This window comes from Serinus canaria, chromosome 4 (assembly GCF_022539315.1).
Source record: "Serinus canaria isolate serCan28SL12 chromosome 4, serCan2020, whole genome shotgun sequence".
Lineage (NCBI taxonomy): Eukaryota > Metazoa > Chordata > Aves > Passeriformes > Fringillidae > Serinus > Serinus canaria.
The window spans coordinates 39,677,731-39,690,570 of NC_066317.1; the positions used below are offsets into that span (position 1 = coordinate 39,677,731).

The following is a 12,840-nucleotide window of genomic DNA, read 5'->3' on the forward strand; positions in this document are numbered from 1 at the left end:
AAGAGCAAACTCTGTGACAGGAGTTTTTCCTAGCAAAATAACTAAGAACTCAAGGAATGTCCCTATGCCCAATTATTCTGAAGCAGATAAGAAGTCCTGTCAGTCACTTACAACATATAACCTTGCAAATGCTTGTTAAAATTCACAACCTACGAGAAGAAGAGGCGTATTTAATTTTTCAACAGAAGCATGGGCAAGAATCTGCCCAGAAGTTAAATTTCAGGGAGTTAAAACAGACCTACCCTCTCTAACAGAACATTTCTATAAAAGAGAGACAGGATTGTTCCTATCCCGCAGGCAGTCATCAGGGAACTCATCTACAATGTTTAAAATTGCCTCCTCTGCATCCCTTTTGAAACTGCATTTCCCATGTCTCAGTCACTACCCTACTACCTGGCTATACAATGGCATACAATGCTTTAAAGTGGATTATTTTTAATTTCAGGTGGCAAGGCCAATGGGGGAGAAAAAGGACAATAGTAATTTGAGGAAAGAAGGATAGAATTAAAGTTAAAATTAATCTGCAAAAGCTATCAGATCCTAAACAAATAACACACATAAAAAAGCATGAAACAATCCAGGAAACAGTATTTAATTAAAAAAAAAAGTACAAAATGCCTCTGGAAATGGACATCAATTTGCCAACATTGTTTTTGCTACACAATTTTAAAAGGATTTCAAGTCTTGTTTCTCAAGCACCTATAATAATTTTATATTCTGTCTTTCACTGATCTTAAGAAGACTACTACAAGTTGAAATATCAGCAAAAATGTTTTGCAATTTTGTAGAAGTCTGTCTCACAAAATTCAGAGTCAAGAGATATAAATTTACTATTTGTTAACACATGGAATTAGCATTATGAAGTGAAATTTCTCCAGTACCACAAATCTAGGTTTTCACACAGATTACATGTGGCATACACAGAGCCAACCCATTCTTATTTAAGGCTAAAAAGAGGAAAGCAGACTGCTCAGAATGCATACTTCCTTTTGCACTGATTCTTATAGCCCCAAATATGCCCCAACAGCTCCACCCTTAGGGAGCTGCAGAAAAAGACATTTTGGAAGACTGGTCCCTTGGGCACTCAGCTTCAAGGTCAGAATACAAAATTTATTTTCAAACAGCTACCATGCTGATATAATTGTTTTATCTAATATTCCATATACAAAGTTAGTAAATTATCACAAATTATCATGAAAAACTGACTGTACTCTAAACATGCTTTGTAACTGTATGCAAAAATATGAACTGGCTGTTTTCCACAGTTTATGCCCAAAAGTGTAAAAATGGTTTAGGTTAGTTTATAACCTAAACTTGTAGAACTTGAGTTAAGAAGAAATGTGTGATGACACTACTATCATATTACCAGCAATGATATCCTGAATCTTCTTTGTAAGATTTGAAACCAAACTATTTACAAGAGCTGTTTATTTTCTGTGCCCCTTCAGCAAAGTGAAATGTAGCACCAAATGGCTCCAATAAACGATCTGATCTTTCTTCAGTCTCCCTTTCCTAATTCTCTGCAATACTCAGAGCACTACTTTCAAATCTGCTTCAGCTACTCAGCTTTGCATTTCTACACAGCCATACTATGTTTTATCTCTAACAACAGACAAAATCTAACTTTGAGACACTTAATTGTGCCACACACAGTAGTGAACAGTTATTCAGATTTAAAAGTGGTATTTTGTACTAATATTGCATATGAAATGCAGATAAATAGCATCAACTGAAAAATTATTTTAGGAAGGGAAATAAAATTCTTTGGTGAGCATAGAGACAATACATGGAATCTGTTTCTTTGCATTAAAATCCTGTAGAGTTGAGCAGGACTCATACTCTGCCACTTTGCGATTGACACGAGTTAAAATCTGCATGAGTTCAAGTTTTCCTGCATGTTTCTGCAGCATTTCACACAGTGACTGAATAAACCAGGAGCCTTGAACTGAATTCCTCCAGGAGTAATAGCCTGTGGAAGAGAGCAATGTCAAAGTGATGAGACGGAGCAGCCTTTGATACAGGACAGGTCAGCAATTAGGAGAACAATGCATTGTTTCCAATGGCAACCAATGTTTTAAAATAACTCAAAACCACCAACCAACAACATTTTATAATCTCCACAAATTCCAATTCAAAATTTTTTTCTAATCCTGTCACCTTTTATAATCTAAGAAAACTTTCCTGACTTTTGATTTTCTTCCTACTTAAGGTTATTTTCTGCTGCAGCAATCCTAGTCATTAATCACTTACTACTTTTCATGGGGTACACAAATACAAAGAAGTGACAGTACAGGTAGAAAATGGGTTTCAGGGTCATTAGCTTCACGAATATGTGCAGAATTAAAGACTGAACCTACTTCTGCTAAATGGAAATAGGACATATGAAGGGCTCTGCCACTACCAATTTTGCTTAAGTATGCAATACAAATACAGTCAATAGACAAATAATATGCTAGTACTTATCCATTTCTGCATATCTGATTGTTTTGTTCTCTGAGAATAATATCTTTTCCTCTTGCCGGAAATTATCTGCACAACTCCAATTAACTGAATTTCCAGCAGATGAACATTTGAGGGTTTGCTGGTGAGAAGGATATATTCAGGGTTTGGTAAGGGTTTTGTAGGAATCAAGAACAGCAACTACTTCAACAAGAAATCAAGTCAAATTAAAAAAAGTGATTGAGGGAAGTAAATATTTATATCCATGAAGGGGTGTATTGGGTCTGGCTGAGCAGGAGTTCATTTTCCTACAGCACCCACACAGTGCTGTGCTCTGCACTGGTAGCTGGAAATGTACTGATAACACCCCAGTGCTTTGGCTACTGCTGAGCAGTGCTGCCTCCCCAGCAAGGGGGTAGGACTGGGCAAGAGCCTGTGAGGGGACACAACTAGGACAGCTGACCCAGAGTGATCAAAGGATATTCCACACAAATGAATTCACCCACTGGCTGGGTCCCACTCCAAGCTGTAATTTATAGCATGAGTACAGGCTGACATGGATACAGTGCCTCACCTGGAGCTGTAGAATAGGCATACAGGAAGTCTGCCTCTACAGGTATTTTCTGACACATTGTTTCTTCTGATCCACTGTCTGTCTCAATACCCGAATCTAATTCTGTCCCTCTACAAGCCTATTTAGTAGAAAGAAGAATGGAAAATAATGTTAAAATAGAAAAGTAAAGGCAGTGATCATTATAAAAACATTTATATTTTGTGTTTTAAAAATTATAATATCATGATTAAAAATCTGCAAAAATAACAAGAATTTATGTGTCACATTTCCATTAGACAGACTCAGAAGAAAACTAGTAACATTAATTTGAATGAGCTACACAGTTTGGGTAAGATAGATATCCATTCAAAACTGCACTCAGAAACTCATTAAAATATTACCTAATATTTTATTTAATACATAGAATTAATGCAATGCCAGCTGTTATAAATACAGCCTACCTAACAGGGAAAATTGTGCCACTTCAGATCTGAAGGGAATCTTACTTTGAAAGTAATTACATTCAAATCTATTTTAGAAAGGATTAACTTATTGCACTAATAATTAGTGGGAAATGGTTTATTTTTTTCAACTCTCTGGCTGATTTGATCATCATTGTCCAGCTGTACATCACCTGAATGAAGAAGAGCTTGGGTTTTCCTGCTAAGCTTCTGCACCTGTCACCTCTGAAAAGGCTTGTTAGTGCTTTCAGTTCAAGAGGCCCATCTGTACCATAGATCAATCCTTCATCGCCATGGCTTAGCAAGACGCAAACAAAACTGCTTCGCTTGCTGTGATCTTCTTCAGAAACTTGAAAGAAAAAAAAGACTTAACTTCCTGTACTCTGTAAAAATTTGGAACATTCGATCCTTCCTAGGTCACAGAGGTCTTTAAGAACTAATTTGCATGTTTAGAAACCTCCAAAGAGTTTTCATTTCTGAACACCAGAAGCCTGCCTACTTTACTTCAGGAGGTTGGGCATAGGAAACCCCAAATTGAGTGCCAACCCTCCCCATTGCAAGACATGGCCACAGAGCTAGGCCAGGAATACTGTCAGGAGACAAAAAGGATATTCCCACAGTATCTCAAAGTTGGAATGATACACCTCACTCATGCAATAATGGTCAACCTCATGGTCTGGGATTGGACTGATGGAATACCCCGGGTTTTGGGAAAGAAAGGAGAAGTCCTTCCTCTCTTTCCAACTGGGGATGCTTCAACTACTTGGATTACGTGAGAACTAAATGTAGCATGGTGGCTGTTGCTGCTCCTGCAGGTACTAGCAGGACATTTCTCTCTCACTTTTTACCTGGGGTGAGGTCTAGAAAGATTTCTCAATCCTCTTAATTTTGTACTTACAGTTATTTAGGCTTGATATAAAGTGTCTGTAGTTTTATACTTTTTTTTTCCATCTTGTGGTATACAAATAGCATAGAATCTATATTCTCCAATGTCTTTTGTTGCCTGACAGTGTGGGAAATGTATTTGAGGACCAAGATGACTTTTTCAAATTTATGAAAAGATACAAACAAAGTTAAAATAAAGGATCCAAAAGAAATTATGAGTGGTAACTCAAAAAGATGCAAGAGTTTGTAGATGAAAAATAAAAACAGTCCCTAAATCTGAAGTCTTACTGGTTTGTGCTTAACAAAACACTAAATTTCTGTTCTGGAAGAAATTAATTGTTTCAACTTTACTCAAGGGATGTACACTCAGGCATTTCTACAATTTATGGACAAGCACTGCATTTAGAAGAGTCACATTTTCAGCTACTTTCAACAGACCAGCTACAACAACACTAAGGAATTAACCATGTCTGGGAACATTTTCTGGCACAAATATTAACTGGCACTAAAGACCTACATCTATGTTAGCAAACACTTTCATTAAAACAAACAAACAAACAAACAAACCAAACAAAACCAAATACAAAAACCGAGACCAGGATTGCTGCAGGCTAACTGCCGTTGGGAATAAACACTGAAAGTGTTCCAGTGGTTAAGTATGACCTGGAACAGTCTGGGAGAGAACTAGTGGGCATGGGGCCCAGTCATGGCAGAGAACCTTCCAAGAGTTAACTAGAATGGCCTGTGTTCCAGGGCTACTGATACCTCCAGGCACCATTTAATGTATGGGTCTAAATGTAGTCAAGTCTAAATGAAGCAGGACTGACACAGTAGTATAAAGCTCTCACTTGAAAGAAGGGAGTTTTGTTTGACAAGTTAAACAAAATGTGAGTTGTTTATCCAAACGAAAATTCAGTCCACACACCTGCAGTTCTGGTCCCTCAGTCAGAACCCCTCTTTGGGCCACACCACTAAGCATTAAGCACAGAAAACCTCTACCCAATCTAGCAGCTTTCTTTCCAACTCACAGAGCTTCAGTGATCCCAGGGTCAGAATATAAATCAGTCTGCATTTAAGTTTCAGCCTTTTTTCCAGCCTTCTTTAGAGGATGAGAAAGGATACGGAGACAACAGTCATGGCACAAAAGATGGAGAGACAGCTAAGATGAATAAACATAGAAACTATGATGCACATGTCATCCTTAGCAATAAATCACCAGAAGGTGTGAAATAGCATCTAAAAGAACCCAGAAAGAAGAGATGTGAGGGCAACAGATGTATTTGGAAACAGCAGTTGACTTAATGCACATGCAGAACATATAATAACTTACCATTTTTCAATAGTTTAAAAATGTCCCCACATGAAAGATCATTGCTGATCTTTATTTTATATCCCAACTTCATAAAAACTTCTCTGACACTTGCAGCATCTGCATCTGTACCTGAACGGGGTGACATCCCTATATACAAGAGAAATGTGTTATTTTTTCATATTATATGGATGGCATGGTCTGATTGAGCCAAATTATTTTTCTTGTTTATAGCTGTATCAGTCTGAAATATTTCATTATTCCAGATCCGCTCTAGCAGAGACAACATTGAACTGTTACATGGACATACCATCTCCCACCCTCTGTACCTACTGTAGATTTATCTGCAACTTATTTTTATACCTACTTAAGGACATAAGAAGAATTTCATTTGCAAAACAGAAATCATGACCAAAAGGTAAGATAGACTTATACTGCAGATCAGTTTTCCTCCTCATTACTGCTATGCCCTTATGTGTTCCCTCTATGCATATCTGGAAGAATGGACTGAAATGAACCACACCCATGACTTAATTTTAGAGTGCACTTAAAACTGGTCTGCATATTTAATTTTGAAGAGTAACACACAGCACAAATATATCTAAATTAAGAAAAAAGTAAAAAACTTGTGAGCAGTACTGGTATGTCGCTGGAAGTTCTTATTGTTTATTATTACACATTCCCCCATCTCTGGATAATCCATTCTGTAACTGTGCTCTGGCAGAATTCCAGAGTCCATAGACTTGCTAGCAGGTAGGCTCTTTCTGTATAGAAACCAGACAAAATTTAGTTTAGTGTTAATTTCTGATCTCTCTCTTCTCCAAATAATGACAATAGGCTACTTTAGCAAGCCAAATGAAACTGGTGAGACTGGATTTGTAGTAACCTTCTGTGGAACTTGCAACTTCAATTTCTTGCTTGAAATTAAAAGAATCAAGGAAGAACTGTATTCAAAATTGTAATGCCTCTGCACAGGAGAATATGAAAACTATGAAAACTTAGTTTAAGGATGCCAGTTACTGTATCAACAAGAAACCAGTTGGGCTTTTTTACTATCATCTTTTGAAATCTATGTACCTGGAGGAAAGGTTACCTCTGAGAAATCAAATCTGTTCTGAATTCTAAACAAAAGTTATTATGATTGAATTTCCACAATAAAACATTCAAAACCTAAAAAGATGCAGCAGATGCGTGCTCCTTTTCTGCTTAAGCAATAGCCACCAGTGTGATGGCTACATCTGGATGAAGCCGGACTTTGGGGAGACAGCTAACACAATAGCTAAGAGCCATAAGTCTTCCTCAGCATCTAAGGGCTAGCTGAGCATGCACTATCCCAAAACATGGCTCATATGCAAGTGTGACTGTAAGTCACTTGTCCTACTCCACATACAGCAGGCTGCACACCAGGATCTCCCCTCAAGCAGAGATGCCTCTCTCAGTTACTCCTCGAGGCTGAGACATCCCTGGCCACAACAGCTTCTTGGCAAGTAATTGATAGCATGCTAAACTTTAAAATCTAGCTCAGTGATATTAAGGATCGATTGTGCACATATAATCCCTGAGACATAAACTGCTGACCAGTCTTAAATTGAGGACTTAAACCAAAAGCACCTCACTTACCCTTTAAAACCTGGAATAGATTTTGCATCTGCCAGATCTTTCCCCAGATGTGGTCCATCTCCCATGTCTGTCATTATTGCTTTCAATTATCAGCTTGAAAATGCAAGAAAATAGAAGTATTATGACAGTTCACAGAATAACTTTAGCCTAGGATATTAGTAGGCAAAAAAAAAAAAAAAAAAGCTTTCTGAGTAATCTCTACACATTTTATATTTGAAAGAAGAACATTAATTATTGCCTTCTAAAAGAGCTCTGGGTAAAAGTCTGCAGATCCCTATGAACAAATCTTTAAAAGACTTACAAAAAGCAAGGTAAGAGAGAAACAAATCAAAAACAATCCTGAAAATACTGTAATGCCCCCAGAAGCATCAGAATTAAGAACCAAAAATCAAGTAATACAAGTTATTAGATACATGCAAAGACCAACATAGATTAGAAATAAGGTCATGGTAGTTTGAGAAACGAGTAATTTCTCTGCATTCCATTTCAAATGAAACATTATTGCATCCTATTTCTAACTGGTGTATGTGAAGGCAATTGCAATAGTAGTAAAATAAAACCACAACAATATAACTTAAATCATTTGATGGAATGACCCCTATGCTGTGGGCTATTTACTTTTATGAGGACACAGGCCAATAAATTATGAAGGATAGGAAATCAGAAATAAATTTAAAAGCATTAAACCTCCTCCACAGTTACTTTGTGTATACTCATGGAACATACTACCAAAACTTACCTTAAACTCATGTGTCAGAAAACAGTTATGCATCATAAATTTAAACCACCAGATAGAACAAAGTAATAATTGCTTAGTAGTGCCAAGACCTCAAGAAGGTCAAACAAGGCATTACAAGGCAAAAATTTTAAGAAAACTTACTTCAGCAAATATATTTATGGTAAAAAAGAAGGTATATGTAACCAGACCAAGTAGCAAGATTTGCTGGTCAGATGTGATGAAGATTCTTAATTAAGGCTTCTTTGGGGCAAACTATATTTGCCATCTTACATCATGATATTATTATTATTAGCATCATTATCATATTAAGCCTCAACTTTGTATCAGTACTCTTGTTAGTACAACACAAACATCCCTTTTTGTGGCAACAATTACTGATGCATCAGAAGCACTAATTTGGTTATGTATAACCTGCTTTCTTAATGTGTTTCTAGGAAGACATTTACTTACAGTTTTAGTGGCTTCAAAAGATCTTCCGTGTTGCTCTGAATATTATTTCAGAGCACTGATGTAATTAAATCTTCTTCTTCACCAAATTATTCAAGACTTGACAACTGTATTATGTAATGCAGCAAACAGGAAATTTCCTGAAAATCAAATTACCAAAATACAGAATAAACTTAGTATTTTAGAAATAAAATGTCTAAAATACATTTTATCATTATATTTTAGAAATTTACTTTAAAGGCAGTATCATAGGGTAGGAACTAAATCTACAATGCTGAACTAGACTGCCTAGCCTCTTGATCTGGATTCATCCATCCTAACTTCAAAGTCTAATTCATTAAAAGTACCCTGTGGGAAGAAAAAGGCAAGAAACTCCAAAGGGCAATTCAAATACCTATGACCTGATAATGATCCAACCCTATGCCCTAGAGAGCAGGGAACATTAGCACTGCCAGCAAAGTCTAGTCTACAGTGACAACTGGTGTGTGCACCCAGCTCTAATTGAAGGGCAGAGCTCCTGATCCCCAGCAATTGGAAAAAGCCTTTCATTGACAAGGATTCTGTAAGTTCTCCTGCTCCAGTACAGCCCAGCTTCAGGATTTTCTATGGCTTTTTCAACTATCCTTACTACAATATCCTTGGCTTTGGGTCGCAGCTTTCCTGAGCTCTCAGCCTGAGCAGAATTTGTAGGAAAACATCCAAGCAGACTGACCCACCATTCTGATGCCACTCATACTCTTCCTCCTCCTAGAGAAGAACTAGGTGCACAAGCACAACCCAAACCCTTTAATGTGGCTGGGATTAATAAGAGAGATAGGGAAATTATTAACTTCCTTCATCTGTTCTTTGTCTAACAACAGTCATAAACAGCCACACCATATAAAAAAGCACAGCATCATGTGTCAACTCTATTATCAAAACCAGGTAGCAGGTGCACTGACAGCAGAGCAGCCATGTCAGCACAGAAATCAACTTCTGCTAAACCCCAGGTGCTGATCCCAGCTGTTTGGCACTGTGAAGTTCTGCAGCGCCAGTGCTGCAAGTCCATGAAGGAGAGAGTGTAAATTAGAAAATATGTGCCTCCATAAGATGTGGCTAGCCCCTGTTTATCAGATGAGCCACATACCAAGAGCTGCTTGAAGAAAGACTCAGCCAAAGTACAGGGAAAGCTAACACTCTCTGGCCAACAGATAAGCCTTTGGAATCTTGAGGGAGGCTAAGAGGCTTATTAGGCTCTCCTGCATTCACATCAACCAATCTGCTGAACAGCAGCAGCCTCAACGAAGCTAACTGCAGATCCTGAGAACACTGAATGCTGAATGCCCAAGCACAACATAAATGTTAAGGCAGGATGCAAACACTAAGAGAGATCTTCAACATTTAAGTGACCTTAAAATAAGACTTATGTCCTTGACCCTTTAGCGACCTGAAATTTTAAAGCTTTCAAACTGCTGTCCTTGATCCAGTGCCAAAGAAACTATGAAACTGGAAGAAGTAGCTAGCAAAACCTACAATTACAACAAACTATATTAGTTTCTTTCTGAAAAATTTAAAACACAACTTGCAATACTGTATCAAAAAATATTTCTTACTAAGGCCTCTGGGAGCCTAGTTCACAGCCTACAGTTTCAATTATTCAATGAAGTGTTAAGAGCTTCCTGCACTCTACTTCATCACAACTGGAGCTAGTCTGAGAGACTTTACAGAAGCTATGGGGATTGTCTAGAAAAACTGGTTGTAACATGTTGAGTATTTGAAATGCACATGGTTTATCATCAGAACGGAATCCGTAACTCACTTTTAATATCCATCAATTCCTGAGCACCCTCGGGCACCAGGTCACCTGCACTCTTTAAAGAACAAAAAACACCCACAAAGAGGCATCTCCTTGTTGCTAGGCACTCAAATGCCGTGTTTGAGCCAGCAGGATATTCTGTGCTCTAAAGCACCAGTCAGGGTAACAGCAATGCTCTCCGGAGGATGGTGCTGATTCTGACAGGCTACTAAGAATTGCCTCATCTTGCTTTAGGTAATGCAGTGATGCCATGCATTTCCCTATGGAGGATGATCTCATCCTGGTGGGGGGGAGATGTGGGGGGAAGAAACCACGGCAGTGCTTTAAAAATTTATTACAGATTTTTATTCTGCTCTTTGATATTATTTTCTCTGAAAGCTTATATAAAATGAGGTTTCAACTGAAAGGAAATATAAAAATCAAGTTCTTGAAAAGAACAACAGTATTTTTATAATCTAGCAAAATATATTCTGTAGATTTTAGGAAGCTTATTTTATAATACTGTGTCTGCAAAAAATACAATAAAAAGAAAAAGTAACAGCAAATATAAAGGTGATGCTACTATGATCTTTACACATACTAAGTAGTAAGAAATAAAGTAGCTCAAATAGGTCCAAAGCTATGCTCTGCTACCAAAAAATGAACAATGTCTCTCTGTGCAGCAATAAGAGCAAAAATATTTTACCCCTACATAAATGCAGTTGTTCTAATGATTTTCTTTTGATAAGAGAAAACAATAAATAAAACAACTTTTTACTTCATTCCAGCCTGGATTTACTTATTCTACCTGGGCCTAATGAAAATAAATTTACATCATCGTGTGTCACCACTGCCATAAGAACCACCAGGTTTCTTTTAAAAGCAGTATTTATTTGAAATTACAATCAACAACAGAAATGAATGGCATGTGATAAAAATAATACCAAAGATTCTGAGACGGGAGAAAGCAAATAACTAAACTGTCTTTAGTTACCAACTGGATCCTGAAATATGCAAACCACAGGAGACAACACATATTTAGTATATATCTGCCCTTACAAAGCAATGAGTACAGCACTATTAAAACACATGCTCAAAATAGACATCAGCAATGTAAAACATCTCCCTAAACATAGGAAAAGGGCAGTTTTCCACATCACATGACTGCAAGAGAAAATGTCAAGCCTTCAAAGAAGGTATTTTTTGTATATGAACATAAACATGATACTAATGCAGACATGCAAATTAAAAATTCCCCACTCTACAATGTAAAACATTAAACAGTAATTATCTGACTAACAACAGAAAGAAAATATAGATGCAGACTATATGAAAAAACAAAAAACATTTGAAATATACCACTACATTTTCTGTGTGACATTACCCCCTACTAAATACTGCTACCACAGATGGAAGCAGGCTGAGACCGCTCTTCCCATTGCTTCTGGTCTGGATGCAGTTGCTGGAAAGCCCTGACACTGGGCCAGCATTCTGATCTTCCAAAACAAACAGACTTTTAGGTACTCAGCATGAAGCTGTAAAATCAGTTGAAATTACTCCGTGTGTAGCTGGGACCCCTGAGTTACTAATTCACCTGTAGCTATTAATCACATCACCACTGCTATAAGCAAGTTATCAGCCGTATCAGGTTCCTTAACATGAAGGGCACGGTGTGGTAGTTCGAAACCCACACCTGGCAAGGGATACCTGAAGGAAGAGCTGTGAGTTACAGGGTAAAAGACGACACAGAGCCAGCCCTATCCTTCAGCCCAGCAGGGAATAGACAGGACACAACACACCTGGGGCAGGGCCTTTTACACGCTATCAAAAGCCAGCCTCAGTGCCTGCCAGGACCCCAAGCATGCTTTTCGTCAGTACAGACGAGGATTAGCACGCTTTGTTCGGGAAGATCCAAACACGGCTTCTGACCCCGTGTTTCCGGTTAATGGGCTACGAGGGGTCCCCAGAGAGCAGCTCGGAATTACAGCGCCTTTCTTTTCTTTTTGCCCTCTGTTCCGACAGCTTCTCCACAGAGACAAGCTGAAAGGGAACAAACTAGCTACCTTAGGCTTTTGGAAAGCTAACACCTGAGGCCCGCGCTCTGCCCCCGGGCAGGGGAAGCGGCGGCGCTGGGCTGGCACCACGGCCACTCTCTCCCGCCCGGCCCGGGGGCAAGGCCGGGGCTCATCCGCCCCCACCACCGACAGACCGACCGCGGGCCTGCGGGGCCGGGAGCCCCGGGGGAGCGGCGCTCTCAGCCGGGCCCGCCCCAGGCGAGACGCTGCTACCCCCCTGCTCCCCTCAGCCGATTTCCTCGGGGAGAGGTACGGGCGGCCACGCGGACCTGGAGAGCCACAGCCTGGTCCACCCTCCCTACCCCCCTCCGCTTTGTTTGGCCGCGCCGCCGCACCCGCATCCCGGCACCGCCACATCCCGGCACTGCTGACACCCACCGGTTTCACCGCCTGCTCGCTGCACTCCGACCAGCGTTTTCCCGAATCTGGCTTAGCGGAGCGCTGCTCGGTCCGGAAAAGCCCCGCCACCGCTGCCCGGCCCGCCCGGCGCCCCGCTGGCCCCGCCCCGCGCAGGCCGGGCAGCCCGCGCCAATGGCGG

The 12,840-nt window shown here is 39.5% G+C and overlaps 1 protein-coding gene across 2 annotated transcripts; it reads right to left on the minus strand.

Annotated features, from left to right (window-relative positions):
• Positions 1 to 576: 576 nt before the first annotated feature.
• On the minus strand, positions 577 to 12,837 carry CASP3 (caspase 3). 2 transcript variants are annotated; one of them, XM_030238786.2, is made up of 8 exons: positions 12,681 to 12,837; positions 8,457 to 8,593; positions 7,268 to 7,360; positions 6,287 to 6,411; positions 5,669 to 5,797; positions 3,627 to 3,802; positions 3,014 to 3,131; positions 577 to 1,969 (listed from the first exon to the last, which is right to left on the minus strand). In XM_030238786.2, exons 3-8 carry the CDS (start codon positions 7,339 to 7,341, stop codon positions 1,743 to 1,745), a joined length of 849 nt encoding a protein of 282 aa, XP_030094646.1. In that variant the 5' UTR covers positions 7,342 to 7,360; positions 8,457 to 8,593; positions 12,681 to 12,837; the 3' UTR covers positions 577 to 1,742. The 2 variants fall into 2 exon arrangements, with proteins under 2 accessions (XP_030094646.1, XP_030094647.1); XM_030238787.2 differs by lacking the exon at positions 6,287 to 6,411.
• Between the last annotated feature and the right edge of the window lie 3 nt (positions 12,838 to 12,840).

Bases quoted from the DNA above. Each gene is read 5' to 3' on its own strand.
- CASP3 (XM_030238786.2), bottom strand. From the start codon at position 7,341: ATGACAGACATGGGAGATGGACCACATCTGGGGAAAGATCTGGCAGAT. The intron at 6,412-7,267 runs GTAAGTGAGGTG...GTTTCTATACAG, and splicing joins TCTATTCCAGGTTTTAAAGG to AAAGAGCCTACCTGCTAGCA. The intron at 1,970-3,013 runs GTGAGGCACTGT...TCTCTTCCACAG, and splicing joins TGCCTATTCTACAGCTCCAG to GCTATTACTCCTGGAGGAAT.